Source organism: Nilaparvata lugens, chromosome 1 (genome assembly GCF_014356525.2).
Source record: "Nilaparvata lugens isolate BPH chromosome 1, ASM1435652v1, whole genome shotgun sequence".
NCBI classification, from domain to species: domain Eukaryota; kingdom Metazoa; phylum Arthropoda; class Insecta; order Hemiptera; family Delphacidae; genus Nilaparvata; species Nilaparvata lugens.
The window spans coordinates 11,783,273-11,800,079 of record NC_052504.1 but is presented as its reverse complement, the minus strand read 5'-3'; the positions used below and the strand labels follow the sequence as shown (position 1 = coordinate 11,800,079).

Here is a 16,807-nt window from a genome sequence, read left to right as displayed (position 1 = left end):
AACAAGCTAGTTAATTATAGTGGATGACTTGATGAATGAATTTTTTTCTGGCTCAAAATTTTGTAAAATTACTCAAAATTTTCCAATTAATGGTGATTTTAGTGTGATATTTTCGTTTTTTATTCTGTTTTCAACCGTCAAAATTTAAAAATCTATGTTTTCGTTGTTTTTGAGTGAAAATGAACTAAATTTTAGTAAAGTGAAATCATAACCCTATTTTGGACTTTTAAAATGTTATTTAAATTTGGGAGATAAATACTACAAGGAGTATCCTTACTTTTTCTCTCCCAATCAGTGCTTCTTTGTAAAAAATATAAATAAATAAATAAAATAAAATTAGTTAATCGAATGACTTAGATTTATGGATGAAATAATGAGTAATGTACATGTGATCGGGAAATGAATGAATTTGTAAATTAATTCATGAATGGATAGATGACTGAATGATGGCTTTTTCTAATTCATTCTGCGTGTGTAATGATGCATTTGGGCATTGATATTGTAATTGAATGTTGATATGGAGTATTTTTCTATTAGTTTACTGGGTGTTGAACTCTCTTTATAATGATTAGGATTTTTCACTTCTTTATGAGAAATGTTTTTGCAGAAAAATCATAACCGATGAATTCCGTACTTCTAAATAGATAGGTAGAAGCTTTATTTACCTTGAATTCTGAATTATTCAGTTGAAAATATAGAGTTCACTTTATTTTCATGTGGAATTCAACACTTTTCCACTTTCTGCTTGAAATATAAAAACATTTTTATGAGACGTGAATTTCATAACGGCCAAGTGCAATAATATGCTCTATTTCATCTGGCTTCCAAAGAAAAAAGATTTTTTTGTTACTGAACTGCTAAGAAAGTAGTGACAATGTATTCTTCGTTCTCTCCCATTTTAATTTGCACTTTACCCTAAAGCTTATAAGACTAAATGCAATATGATTTTTTATTAGTCTTGACGACTTACCAGCTCATTTATCTCAAGAATTGCAAGTAGAGCGTTATCTTAACTTACTGTGGTATGTTAGCATCACTAAAACATGACAATTAATTGTACAAGTTCGCTGTCTCATTCTTGCACTCTATTCGTATTGGAATCACACGAATGCATTCATCGATGGATTTTACGTGTTTTGCAAAAAAGAAGCAACCCAAAAATCTTGGTTAGAGGATTTACTAAATGTGAATTAATCATACGTGGTTTACTTATGAAACATCGGGAAAGTTCAATGAACCGGTTGAATGTTGAGGCTCTTACCCTCTTCATAATTTTTCCACAATATCTCTCTCTAAGCTCCTATAATTAGTTCCTACGTTCCCTATTAGTTCCTGTAAAGGTGCATACATATATACGCGCCGCGAACATGAGCAATTCACTGATTATATCTGTATTTTTACAGAAACGGTAAGATACAGATATAAATAGCTTGGCATCAGCTGATTAAAAGTGAATTTCTCATGTTCGCGGCGCGTAAATCTGTACGCACCTTAGGATTCAGATCGCATACGGTATATGAATCGAAAATCGGAACAAAACGTTGTGAATCTGAAAATATGTTGACTGTATTATAGTATATGACCGAGATTCGTGGGTTAAATTGGTCCTATCCTGCGAAAAATTACTCTGATTTTTCTGTTAAGATGTTAGTTTCCTCATGACATTTCTTACTCGGTTTCTTTTCAGATGATCGATTTGTCTCCGCTTGTAATTAATTTAAAATTTGAAACACATATTTTTGTCATGGATGCATTGAAACTTTCCTGATCTATAATTAATTGTCATAGCATGAATACATTACAATTTTTTTAATAACGAGTGTTCATGGTTGCCGGCTAGTTATTCTCGATGGAATATGTGACAAATTATATCAGCAACAGCTTCATATTAGTAGCGAAGCCAGAATTTATTCATTCTCGGCTACATTCATCCAATTATGAATTAAATGAGGAAATTCATTCCAAAAAATAAATGAGGGAAATGAGATATCATAACGTGGTTTTACCGTTTTAGTTTTAGTCGTTTGCTGGTTATTATTGAAATACAACAGCTATTTCAAAAGTATTAATATTCAAAGTAATTTTATCATTTTCTATTTGTCTTGGATAGGAGACTATATTGTCTACCGGGTTAGCCCAAAGGGTCTTGATGCAGACTGCATTGTTATAGTTTTTATTCAAAAAAAAAACTATTTCTATGTAATATTATTTTGGGGGTGGGTTCAATTCCATCGGTTCATATGAATTATGAACAGTTCAAGAGTATTCCAAATTCCATTCTGCTCACTGAGCTCACACACAGCTTATTCATTTCATTTATTTCATTTTCATTTATGCTCTTCACCGAAGAGTATATAGAATTTAGAATGAGTATAGAATGTGTGGATAGTATAGAATGTAATCACTGTGCTCTTCATCATTTAATGGAATTCCAGCAACAACAATGTCATGAGAATTTGAACAAATCAACTATGTTGTCATTCGGAACTAGATTGTACTTGTCCCACACCAAAATTATTTCTGTATTCAGTAGATTGAACTTGTTTCACGTGATAGCCTCAATTGTAGTTGACCTTTAGTTGCCAGTATCTATTAAATTTCCAAACGAGAAATAAATAGAATTATTAGATGATAATGATTTAATCATTAATACTTTGGGGAGAAGCATTCCAAGTCTACTATCATTTCAATATTTTAGACCGACTTGACATAATTCCGACTCATAATATACTCGAACAGTATAAACCTAACCAATTTTTTGGACAAATTTATTATTCATTACAAAATTTGGGATTAGAGTAGTTTTGGGACAAGTCTGTTGTTCTATCCCTAACATATGCATATGATCTGTAACTGTTACCACAAGTGAATGAATGAAAAAATAATTCTTCGAAATTTGTAGTCTATCAAGCTGGTCAACACTTAACAGCCATTCGTAGGGCTTCACCGATACTACTATTCTGCTGCTCAATGTCTTATAAGTTCTCAGTTTTCTAGAGATTGATAATGATGTGACAACCGAAACTTATATCTCAAATTGTTTCAGTGTAGGCCAAGCCACATGACGAGTTTTTTCAAACGAGTCGGTATGTCAGGAAGCTCTCCGACTGGCTGATTGATTGGCGTTCGGGAATCAGCTGATAATCTGCCAATCGGAGTAGAGCTTCCACTGTCGATTTGTCTGAAAAACGCCTGATGCGGATTGGCCCTAAATACGTGGTTTTGAAATATCAAGTCGTTTTTATTCAATACTAGCCGTCAGGCTCGCTTCGCTCACCATATCCGTCTAAACAGGGGGCTCCGCTCTCTGGACCCCCGACTGGATTGTCCAAAAATGAGATCAGCGGGCTCGCTTCGCTCGCCTGCATTTTTCATTTGAGCATGCTTCATTCCATCAGAAAATCAAAGTACTGAGAAAACGCAGGAGAGCTGAGAAAAACGTTGGAAAAACGCTGATTTTTGGCGTATCTTTAGCGTTATTTCAAATTCCTTCTAACACAACATTATTACACCCTAGCTTAGCTTCTGTACTAAATTTGAACAATTTCTGTTCATTTGTTCTCGATAAATCTGAGAAAAATAAAAAAAAACGGTGGAAAAACGCAGATTTTGGGCGTATCTTTGGCGTTATTTCAAATTCCTTCTAACACAACATTATTACACCCTAGCTGAGCTTCTGTACCAAATTTGAACATTTTCTCTTCATTTGTTCTCGATAAAGCTGAGAAAACGCTAAAAAATGCTGGAAAACGAAAATTTTGGGCGTATCTTTGGAAATTTTTCCAAATCCGTTCTTAGTGCGCCTCTAAAGGGCCAACTGAACATACCTACCAAATTTGAATGTTTTTGGTCCGGTAGATTTTTAGTTCTGCGAGTGAGTGAGTGAGTGAGTGAGTCAGTCAGTGAGTGCCATTTCGCTTTTATATAAATAATATATAGAATGTATAAATGTATAGATAGATTGTTTCAGTGAGGGCCGACGCGTTTTTCAAACGAGTCGGCAGTGCAGGAAGCTCTCCGATTATCGTTCGGGAATCAGCTGATAATCTACCAATCGGAGTAGAGCTTCCACTGCCGATTTGTCTGAAAAACGCCTGATGCGGATTGGCCCTAAATAAGTGGTTTTGAAATATCAAGTCGTTTTTATTCAATATGGATATTTACCACATATGCCTGCACAACACAGAAATATGACTATATACAGATCACAATGAAATAGCCTTATCATGAAATAAAATCTGCCTACGAGATTTAATATATTGGAATAACCTTGAAGGTAGCGATTGGCTTCGATTGCATTCGGTTCATCATTCGATGTGCCGAATATGATATTGTCAATTCAGCTTGGAGCAGCAGCAGCAAAAGGCGACGATTGAGCTGAAGATGGCTCTATCTCTGGCGAGCACGTCTAGTCAGTGAAAGTGTAATTACGTCAACTTCATTTGTACACAATCGTGTTTATTTTGAATGTTGATTACGACATTTGCACCGAAATGCAAGACGGAGGCGAAGGCGCTTGTGTTTCCAGTGTGACAGGCGCGAGTCTTTTGATTAATGCATTATCGCTTGGCAACTCACTGCTTCTTCAATCAATGTGGTAGGCCTACTATACGAAATCGCACCAAAAACAAAACAACGCACGATTAGGCTGCGCGTCGAAAAATTGATGGTGTTAGCCAGCCAGGACACAACTCTCCAAATGTCTCAAATTAATGATATTGTTCTTTATTCTTGCTGCTAAAAGATGGAAAATAGATTTTCTAAACATAGGTCTGTTTTTATGATTCTTTTGAGTCACAATTGCGACACAAAAACACAATTAAAAAAAATGAGCTTTTATTTTAGTGGATGAATAAATTATAGAATAGAATGACTGCCTTTATTTTATACCTGGGAGGGCGAAGTTAGGACGCAGTCGGCCCTCTCTTACACTTAACCCTTATTTATGTTGAATATTATGGTTAAAACCCCTAATTGACGGGTTGGGGCGAAATGGGGTCAAGCCACAATACAGTGTTCCTAGCTTTGAACAAGAGGAGTTTCACATGTCTTGACTCAACAACCAAGTTGAATTTCATAATATATTGTTATATTGGTATTGATATTCATATCAAATACAGAGGCTATAGAATCATCATTACTTATAGGTCCGGTTGCACAAAAGTCGGTTAAAATTCAACCGTGATTAATTTCACAAGAACTAATCAGAGAAAATCTTTTAGAAAAGACTTTGATTGGTTCTCGTGAAATTAATCACTGTTAAAATTTAACCGGCTTTTGTGCAACCACCACATAGTCACTGTAATATAAAAATGTAAACAGCGATCCCTGGAGTCAAACTCTCGAATCATTTGGATCATGGGCTCATAGTTGAGCATGAAAACCTAGAAAATATTATGGCAGCTGGAATTTATTTTTTTGAAAATTTGGCTTGCCACTGTTTCGCTTCGACCACTCCAATTTTGGAAAATCTTGCAGTTTCATGGACCGAAAACAGGTTAATTGTAATAAAAGGATTTTTCTGAGATCCCAAGATCCCAGACCTCGAGATGTTTTAACCTTTATTTGTATGGTGGAGGCGTTTTTGGTTTATTCCTTACAAAGTAAAAGAATTGGAAAAATGGATTGTAGGGTATCATCCCAGTAAGATATGAAAGTTAAGGTGTTCGGAACGAATTGTTTCATTAGGGCCTTCAAAATTGAGTTTTTCAAAACAGAAATAATTACTGTTATGAGCAAACAATATATATATATATATATATTATATATATATATATATATATATATATATATATATATATATATATTATATATACATATATAATTGAATATTCATCCATAATTTAATTTATTGATGATTACGTGACTAATAGTCTTTGAAAGTCTTTGACATTATAAAGAATTTTGAAAAGAAATATTCTTCAACTTGAGCATCATTTTTGCTCTTCATTAGCTCGTATGCTATTTGAAGAAATTTCTACTGATAATAAAAAGTCACTTTTTTGGAATGACCGTACTTGAGTACCTACCATGTAAATAGTAATCTAAAGTAACGTGATAAATTTATTTACCATGAATGGTTACTGTTCAATAAATATCCACATGTCAATATGTTCCAAGTAATTATAGTGGAGCATTTTTATGTAGCCTATGACAATTTGTTCACTAGTAAAAAAATGTTAGAAGGCAGTACGGTACTTTCCAAGACTATATTCATCCAAAGCTCCATATTTCGAATCCTAAATAGGAGTATTCTTAATCTGAACCGGAAATTGGAAGAAAGAAGCGTTTAAAAACTATTTAATATCCTTCCAAATAGGATCCACGTAGACATAATTTCCTCTTATTAGTCTTTTCTTTCATAGAATTCCTAGAAAACTCATGCTTATAATATTGACATATCATGAGGTAATCGATAGTTTTTACTCAGGATCGTTTTTCTGTACGAAATCAATTCCAATCGTTAGCGAATTCTAAAATTTGATTCCAGCTTTTTTATGTTATAGGCCTATATTTTAGTAATAAGACTTAAGATAATATCGAAGTATCTCATTATTAGATAATATTTCTAAAAATATGTTCAAAATTTGGTCTAATAGACTAAAAATGGCTGCATTTCTAAAATAATTTTATTGTTATCAATGATCAAATGTTTCCTCATTTGCTTTGATCAAATGTTTAATCATTGATAGGTCATCATGTTTGATCATTGTTTATGATTTTATGTATTATGTAATACCTATATTGGGATTGTGTTGATAAGATCGTAGAATAGTACACTACACTTTGTTAAAATATAGCCAGGGGTGGTTACTCCTGAAACCGTGTGAAATGATACAATCCATTTTTAAAGAAAAGAAGATAATTGGTCATATAAAAGATCACCTATCAAGTGAAACCCCTTCAGTCGTAATTTATAGCAGATAGGGAGCAAATCAAGTTTAACATGTTTATAGTTTGTTTGATAGGTTACCTTCATATAAATTTTGAATATATTTTTAGAAATATTATCTAGTAATGAGATATTTCGATATTATCTCAAGTCGCATCTACTCGCCCTATAACATAAAAAATCTGTAACCAAATTTTAGAATTCGCCAACGATTGAAGTTGATTTCGTACAGAAAAACGATACTGAGTAAAAACTATTGATTAGCTTATGATATGCCAATTATAAGCATAAATTTTCTAGGAATTCTTTGAAAGTAAAAAGGAGTAGAGGAAATTATGTCAACGTGGATCTTACGGTATTTAGTAGGATATTAAATAGTTTCTGAACACGTTTGTCAATAATAATAGCAATATCAATAATTTATGTTATGGAATAATTTATCACTTCTGAAGCCTCTGAAAACTTAATGCAGTCTTCAAAGTCACAAAGACAAATAATAACAGTTTCATTCGACAACTGTAAGTACCATGCCTATTAAATTATCAAGTCATTCAAGTAACTTAATTACTTTTCATATCATTGCTATCTTTTCATAGAACTCAGATGAAAATCGAATGAGAAGATAGAGTTTTCAACAAAGAATCTCACTAAACTTGTACGGTAATAATAGAATTGTAAGTGGAAAACAGGCAGTAGGGAAATTGATGTGGTATGAAAAGCCTTGAGCTTGAATGTTTCAATCGTTGACAGGATGGAATTTCATTCTGCCTTATTGAACATTTTTATATGTTAGTTTTGCCATTAAAATCAATTTCCAGTCTGACTCTTGAAGAAGTGTTTTCCCAATCGATGAAAAACAAATAGAGGACAGAGAAGTGAAGTCTCCCAAGGAAGCCATTTCCAAGTAGAAACTTCATTCTCTGAAGAGTACCGACTGAACAAATAATATAAGAGTGTATGGTCATTTCATTACCAAACACATAATTCTCAAGGTCATTATCAAGGTCACCCATACCTTCTATTAGAACTCCTTAGCACCCTTTGCATTCCATGAGTTGACAGATAATTTATGAAAAAAAATCACTGGAGTAAACAGTTGAATTTTTCAAGTACTTTCAAGAGTTGTATATTTGTTTGATTCCAGACTTTTATAATTGAACATAGGCTGTCCTCATGATTGTGCTCATGACTGTACTCATTCCATCAGCAATGTAAACTCATTTCACCTACACATGTAACTTTGAATCTATATTAAATATCGGGGCACCGAGCTTTGCTCGTTATTTATTTATTGATAAACAGAACTCAATTCTTTGAAATGATTGGGGAAGGACTAACAGGCACAGCCCAAAACTGTTTCTTTCCCGAATTTTGATTTATACACTAAAAATATGAAATTAAAATTTCTAAATTTCTCGCGAGATACGGTAAGCTAATTGATTACACAACTGATCTCCCACACAGGCACTCAGGCACACACATCTTCTGTTATCGACAGACGACGAAATCATCATCTGTTTTTCCAAGGATGAATTATCCTTTTTATGTCCTTCAGCGAGTTTTCCCAGGGATGAGATCTAGTGCAATCGAATTTTGATATCATAAACCCACTATATTCCAAATTTCGTGAAAATCGTTGGAGCCGTTTTCGAGATCCGTTGAACATAAATAATAACCATATAACCAGATATAAAAATATAAACAGATATACAGAAATTGCTCGCTTTATATAATAGGATATTAGTTGTGATATTAGCAATGGCAGACCATATTTCTATCAGACCTAATATTTCTAAAATGACTCAAATCGTAACAAATCGCTTCCTGGTGATTCGGAACTCGCATAAAGGTCCACTTTAGGGCCACTCATCTCTCATCATTATTCTTCTTATTACCCACGCACCATACTGGAGCTCATATATGCACCATCCTCAGCAAAAAGGCCTTATGATAGTATACCATTAAAACTCACTGACTGTGTTCTTGGAATTCTCGGGTTTGTGAGCTCCAAAGAGGTCAGCAAAGATCCTAAGGTGCACAGGACACTTTATTTTTCCATTTGTGGAGGGGATGGTGTTACTAAATTTTGGATATTCAGTGGGGGTGCTTTATTGGGCTGGGGGGTGGACATCCCTGGTTGAAGGATATGAATATCAATTGAGACCCACATGATTCCACTCATTAATCAAAATATTATAGTTTTATGAATCGGAGTCAATAAAACATACAGTATGAGATAATAGTATTTTTCTTTAGAGCTACTATTGAATATAAAATTAATGAAAATAGAAATCCAAAAGTACCCTTTTAAAATTGTTTAGTCACAAAATGTTTCGGCTATATTATGGCATTATCAAGTCTTGATAATGGCATCATCATGTAACCGAAACATGTTGTAACCAAACAATTTTAAAAGTGTACTTGGATTTCTATTTTTATTTATATTTAGTATCAGATAATTATACTGTAAACCCAATGTTATTATAATAATTTATAAAGGTCAACTCCCATTGAAAAAATAGCTGAAGAGGCTTGCAAAAAAAAATTTGGACAATAAAGGCGGATTACAACGTTTCAGTTTCGGTGTACGTGACCGGTACAGTGAAAATATTATTCAGATGAGCTGTAATGGGACCATTCTTACTCAGCCCGGCCGAGCGGGTATGAATTATTGCATTAGAACTCATAGGAAGAATATTTTCACTGAACTGAACACGTATACTGATACTGATGTGTGAATAAAACGCCTCAACCGTATCCTATTGAAATGGTTAATACTATGCCACATATACCTACAGAATTGAAAAGGATTATAAGTAGTATAAGGTATTTAGGTCTTTCCTAGGATAATAGTTTCAGGTATCAATCAAATTAATTCTCTTTTCAGCTTCAATCTTCAATATGAGAGAAATTAACTGTCATTAAAATAATAATCCAGCAAATCAAAATGCAGCTACAAGCGATTTTGCTACTGAAATTTGCAATAAATTATAAAAAAATCGTGTTCGTTTTCTTTCGAATAAGCTAATTTTTCAAAACCCTTATGTCCTTCACAAATCACCGAAAAGAACTTATTTAGAACTTGTCTCTCTTATCTAGTTCACATTACTGAAGAATGAACAAATTTGGACTGGGACTGACAGGGGCTCAATATTTTATTAGGTAAATAAATACATAATTCTATTGACATCAGATCTATTAAAATAGATGCAATGTGAAGTTCATAAAACTAGATTTTCTAAGTAGCCACAGTCAATGATACTGAGCCATTCATTACATTACAATACAATATTTACGAATTACGATTATATTATAATATATTAGAATAATACAGTACGATTCATTCATACATTCTATTAGATGTTAGTAGGTGATTGAATTTCAAAACTTGAACTGAAAAAAAACTGAATTTCAAACCATTATCAGAAAAATGCTAGATCTTTCTAGTTATAATTTAGTTGAGCTTTCCAATATTGGCCAATGATCAAACTAAGAGAATGGAACGTGACTCAGACCAGGTTTATCAAGTAAAGATTGCATCGACTTTCAAACTGAAAATGTATCATTACCTATTATAACCTTCATCACTATCTACTACCTCTAATACTAAATCAGTATATAGCAATCACATACTGCCATATAGGTTCACACTACAGGAGTTGCATTTCCGGTTGTTAAAAAAAAAAATAATATATGGGCTGATTTGTGAATTTCTGGGTGGATACAGATGCCTATTCAACTCCTTTATTGTGTCTAGCATAGATAAAGGATAAGCATAATATTGCTTGTCTCTGATAAATAGTCCAGTCAAATGATCGTTTTTCAGGAAATTAGCCGAAAGAATTTTTCTCGACGGTTCTATAATTATGTATTTCGGGGCGCTGAAATCGAATCTGAAATTTGCTGACACGCCAGATTCACCTCCAAACCTCCAAAAACCCCGTTCGAATTCAGCGTCCTAAAATACATATAGAACCGCCGAGAAAAATTCATTCGGGGCTGTTTCCTGAAAAACGACCATTTGACTGGACTAAAGGAAAAACTTCAACTTTTTCTTCCACATTTACATCCCCTATACATATCCTTATCCTTATAAACACGGCTTCAACGAGATTATTTATTTATGAAGATCCAAATAATGTTTTCAAAATAATAATACTGCTTATAAACAGTGGATATTATAGAGTACGGCACTGAAAGAAAGTTCTAGATTCATCCATTGGAGATCAGAACTGATAATGAGACATTGGCTGTGAATTGGCCTATACCGTCAATATTGAAAGGGACATCCAAATTGCAAGCCAATAATTATTTCCAAGGTCACAGCTCAGGAAACTCGAACAATTATCATGGTAAACATTTGTTTTCTGAATAGGTCTTACTAATTAATCATCTGCACATTGACTTCCAAAGTGAATGTTTCCGATCTACATTGAAATTCATTTATTTCTTTAGAGTTCTACGTGATTCTATCCGAATAATTTCGCCAGCATTCCTCTCTCTTCAGTTTTCACTCTTGTCTATCCTCTTCTCACTCGTAGTTATTGTGGATTATCTGTCTCTGTCGTGCACTCCCTCTATTCGCGATCCTCTTCATTGGCGGGGCGCTCTATTAATAAACGAACTAGTTTTCACGGGGAAGTTTCAACGCCAGTTTCGCCGGCCATTATCCGGGTGATGTTCTCTTCCAACATTCGCAAAATCTCTCGTCAACAACTGGATAACGTCTTTTAACTGCTGCGTTACACCTGCATCACTCATGGGAAGAACGATGCTGCCCGAAATTAAGATCGGACGATTTCTTCACATACGGTTTCTTGACAAGAGTAAAACAGGTAGGGGAAACAATATGACAAGTTCTCTATGATTTGATGTAAAATTATCTACTGTATTGAAAAAATAACTCACCTCATAAATATCGCCTAGTCCTATACTTTATAATTGACCGAGCGAAGTGAGGTCTAACATTCAAGTCGACAGTTTGGCATTTCTCTTAATGTTTAAATGTTTGAATGTTTATATGTTGCGCATTTACGGCGAAACGCGGTAATAGATTTTCATGAAATTTGACAGGTAAGTTCCTTTTTTAATTGCGCGTCGACGTATATACAAGGTTTTTGGGAATTTTGCATTTCAAGGATAATATGAAAGGAAACAGGAGCCTCCTTCATATGCCAATATTAGAGTAAAAATCAGACTATAGAATTATACATCATAAATCAGCTGACAAGTGATTACATAGATGCGTGGAGAAGCCAGTCTATTGCTGTATTTCCATAAGGTCTATAGTTTCAATCAGGTACTTGTGGATGAGAATACTGCGTGAGGTCTACTGTTCACAGAACTACTAGTATTTTCATAGTGTGAGAAAAAGTTTCAACAAGTGAAATCCACCTGCATCAACTACTAAGAAGCAACCGTTGCAAGTTTAGTGATAGAATATTTCCATTTGAATATTCGGCCAATCGGATATTAAAACCCTTTCAAGAGATGAAATCACGATAATTGATGTATTAAAATTTTAGGCTACTTTGCATTATATTCGAATATTTTTATATTATAAAATAGCTTCGAAGTAACAATACTACAGGTGAAGTTTAATGTATATAATTCGGTTTATTGAGCCTTATTATTGTCCAAAAAAGCCACAGTGAACAATAAGCTCAAAATTAATATTGTAATTCTATATCGATCATGATCGTAATCTTCACTATTATAATGTGAGAGAGATGTGATATGTGTTACAGAGTGTAGCCTAGAGTAGGTTAAATTCTAGGACGTCTAGGACTTTCGATTCACAAATTTCTGTAATTTTTAATTTCCAACCTTCTTTGCTTCAATTTTCGCTTTCAATTCCCGAATTTTTTCAATTTGTCGAAGAATTGGCGAAATTCTCCGTTTTTTTATCCGGCTTCCTTGAATACTTTATCCTAGGGAGTGGGAGTGACAAAATAATCATTCATACTATTCCGACCATTTTTATACGTTGATCATTAAGACGGTTAGGTATACTAAGCTCCTTCAATCGAATTTAAATTATTTCCAGTGGCGTAAATCAAGCAACTTTGTGATGCCCATTCTATTTATAGCCCAAGTGTACCTTCATGATAAATTCGCAATCTAAAGTGGAATTGAATTTATGTCTAATTGATGGAAATCCTTACCGTACTTATTTTCCAATGAACAATACAGTATACAAGTGAAATCGATATAGAAATTTTGCATTCCGTACATAAAGAAACGCGCTCTATGAAAGCAAAATTCATTTCATAAAACAACTTGAGATTATCAAAGAAACCTTGTTTTGACTACATTATTTAGGTCTATATGCATTATCTTAGTTTAAACGGTGTTTTATCATATATTCGTTTCTTCCCGGAATGTAGCATACCGGTACGGTAATAATACGGTGATCACATCTTCATGTAACCCTAGATAAGCGATTAACGTAGATATTTTGTTCAAGTCGGTTTCTAAGCATCTTTGATCAAATTTAAGTAATGTTCGCGGTGTATTTCAATCAAACATCTCTATGCTACTATTCCCGACCCTTATCGAATAGCATAGATACTTCATGATTACCGGTACTTCGCCTTTTTACTAGGACTACACAATTATTATTTGTCTCTCAACAATATGCTATTCCATGTTTCATAATTATGTATTGTATTAAATTCATTGATATTGTTCAATCAAAAATTGTATCTGTCTGTTCAAACTTTGTCCTGTGAAATTGAGAAAGAGTGAAAGCACTAATCAATTTAAATATAAAAAAGTAATTAATTATCATTTTCAAGTATCAGAGTGGAACTATAGGGTATATGATAGCTTTTTCAGGGCTTATAACTCTCTAACAATACATCGTGAAAACTTAGGCTTATCGTAGGTTTGTAGAGCATTGAATTCTCATTGAAATGAGGTATTATTTCACTATTACAAGTTTTCCTTCCATTGTTATAGCAGTTTCAATGTAGGGGGTGAAACAGGGCTATACATTTTTGATCCAAAGACACATCTTCATCGAATGTTTTCCAATAATAATGAAAGTGACACAAACGTTGACGTGGATTTTGTTTGGGGAAACTGTGTGACTAATAAATTACTTTCATTGGTGAATTCCTATTCAATGGTAAAGGATGAGTCGAAAATATATATTGACGGAAATACTACATCCCAATAAATAGCCGAATAAATGAACAGATTCCATCTGAAAGTTCATGCGATGTCACTCTGACGTTTATAGAGTTAACGAGCTAATTAGCAAGACAAACTTTTAAAAAGAATTCCGCTGCGGGGTGCGTGGATGGGAATGATAGTTACTAGTAGGCCTACCGAGATAATCTAGCATGTTCCCACATTTGCAGCTGATGTCTATACTCCAGTTTCTATAATTTCCAAAGTGAAATATATTATATTCCATATCTTATACGACGTGTTACATCAATTCGGAAGCTATAAAAAAATTATAATATTATACAGTGCATAGAGTTACAGTGTTAATTGGTGTCGACAGAATCAAGAATTTGAAGCGACCAGCTTTTTCCAAGAGGTCTGTAATACATTATCTCAGGAACTGTGAGGGAAGTGCAGACCCCAGAAAATTATAGGATATCTAAAAGTGGGAATCTTTTGGCACTAGTACAGAACTAGTAGGCTATAATCATACAATTATTTGAGAATATTGTACGTTTTGTTTAGCGGGAGAAGAATAATAACAGGCCAAAACAAGAAAGACTATTGTTTTATTGTTTCTATTATATAAAAGTGAAACGACACTGATTCATTCACTCACTCACTTACTCATTCATTCATTCATAATCAACAGAACTAAAAATCTACTGGACCAAATTCGTTAAAATTTGGCTGGGTTGTTCAGTTGGCCATCTAGATGCATACTAAGAACGTATTTGAAAAAAAATCTCAAAGATACGCCCAAAATCTGCGTCTTTCCAGCCTTTTTCGCGTTTTCTCGGCTTTTCCATGAACTAATTGGCAAAAAAATGTTCAAACCTGGTACACCGGCTCACCTATACAAGTGTTGTATTGGAAGTTAAGTTAGCGTAAATCTCTCAAGATTAAATTTCTTTAGGCCCGTATGCAGATACTCGGTTTAAACGGAGAAATGTCAGCTGTTCGTTTAAACCCCGTATGAAACACATTATGATAAATGCAACCATATCTACAAGTAAACGTGGTTTAGCGTTAAACGTAGTTTTAGCATATTGCCTTAAATAATTGACGAGCTATCGGTACTTTCTCCGTCATGAACTTCAATTCCTACTCTCGGTGGTTTAGCCCCCCTAAAGCTGTATCGTCATAATTCTCATCATTTCATTCATCACCTATGCACAAAACTGATCATCTCTCTCGCAGAAAAAAGTATAGAGAAATGATATTTGGATTGAATTGTTAGTAGGCCTAAAATGTATAACATAGTCATAGATTGACGAATTGGTAATTTATCTTTCGTTTGAATCGATTGTCTCTTCACATCATTTTATCAATAGAAATACACATTTGACAATTCTCATTTCACAATGAGGTCAACGAATACATTTGACAGTTCAGTAAATTTCGATTACAATTCAACAGTCTTCAGTAATAGCGCCACTAAAACTGAATTTTGATTGTCGTTTTGGTTGATTATGGTCGCACCGCACGTTTGCAACAATGGATAATTTATCATTTGTTGAAATCGGAGATTGAACAGCTCATTTTCACTAGTGAGCGTCAAAAGCCATCTGTCGATATCCCAGTTGCTCAAGGCCGCGTTTGCCTCAAGACGCAAACTGAGAACAAAGCGCCTAGATACTCCAGAGGTAGCCCATTTTTAATAATGATTTCTCCATCTGGAACGAAGAAGGAAAATAAGCTACTTTATATCGGTGTGAAGCTCATAAAATAGGCAGCTCAAATTTGGGAAAACCAGCAGTTGAATACATCCCATTTTCATCAAACATTACTAAATTTTATGTTTGAAAAAATTTTGTCCAATTCCAATCTCTTCCAACAATAGAGTTCAAGAGGGTTTAAAACTATAAATAAAAAGAGACAAAGGGGCTCTGAACCCATATGGATCAATATAGATAATGATTTATATCATTCCATTTAATATCATTCCATTCAGAATGATAGCTCATATCCATGCAAACAATTGATGGATATGAACTATTTATGTAGAGCTGCAAACTAAGGTAAAATTTCCCAAGTCACACAAAAATCGATTAGGTCTTCTCTTTCAAAACTGAATTCTAGCTACGGTATTACAGAAGTATTATTCTATTAGTATGATTCTAGAACTATTTTAGTATAATATAGAACTCTAGTATGCTATTCATGATGGATAGCCAGAACCAAATTCCTTTCACTTCTTGCAAATTGCCTGTATAACTATTAAAGATTCCTATATCTTGATATCTTTTTATCGAAATAAATCCACGACTATCCTCATCAGTTTTTATTTGATCATCGGTTTGTAGCCTTCAATCTGATATAATGCTGATTGTTGACTCTTGTCAATGATGATCAATTCTATTTTATTCTTCAGGAGAATATTTATTTATAACATGACAGTTTTCCAATAACCAGTTGCTATTATTAATCATTCAAGAGATAAAAGTTTGTTGCAAAACGGTGGTCTGATCATTCACACTAATATTATGAACATCACAAAATCATAATAAAATTGATGATTGATAAACTCTATAGAAGAACTGTATAATAAGAGGTCATAAATATCATCCTTGGGCAGACAGACCTGTCCAGCTTCAGTTGATTATTGATTAACACCATTATGCTGCAGATTTATTTAATAATTGATGGAGTTCTTATTGATAATAATTGATGAAATAATATGAGTACATAGTGTTTTTATTTTGAAATTTGAATTTTTTAATAAATAGTTTTCTGACTGTC

The 16,807-nt window shown here is 33.6% G+C and overlaps 2 protein-coding genes across 4 annotated transcripts in view; one reads left to right on the top strand and one right to left on the bottom strand.

Annotated features, from left to right (window-relative positions):
- Window positions 1-16,807, top strand: part of LOC111045751 (acyl-CoA Delta(11) desaturase) — a 43,983-nt gene that overhangs the window by 9,241 nt on the left and 17,935 nt on the right. The window contains exon 1 of one of the 3 annotated variants that reach the window (XM_039430102.1): window positions 11,524-11,727. The exons of the other annotated variants lie outside the window; for them this stretch is intronic. Coding sequence (XP_039286036.1) covers window positions 11,652-11,727 — 76 coding nt within the window. The 5' untranslated portion in view covers window positions 11,524-11,651. Of the gene's footprint in view, window positions 1-11,523; window positions 11,728-16,807 lie in introns of those variants that run through there. 3 annotated transcript variants of the gene reach the window in all.
- Window positions 15,617-16,807, bottom strand: part of LOC120351797 (probable enoyl-CoA hydratase echA6) — a 35,428-nt gene continuing 34,237 nt past the window's right edge. Inside the window, exon 8 of the mRNA XM_039430150.1 lies at window positions 15,617-15,741. The gene's annotated coding sequence lies outside the window, so the exon portion shown is untranslated. The remainder of the gene's footprint in view (window positions 15,742-16,807) is intronic.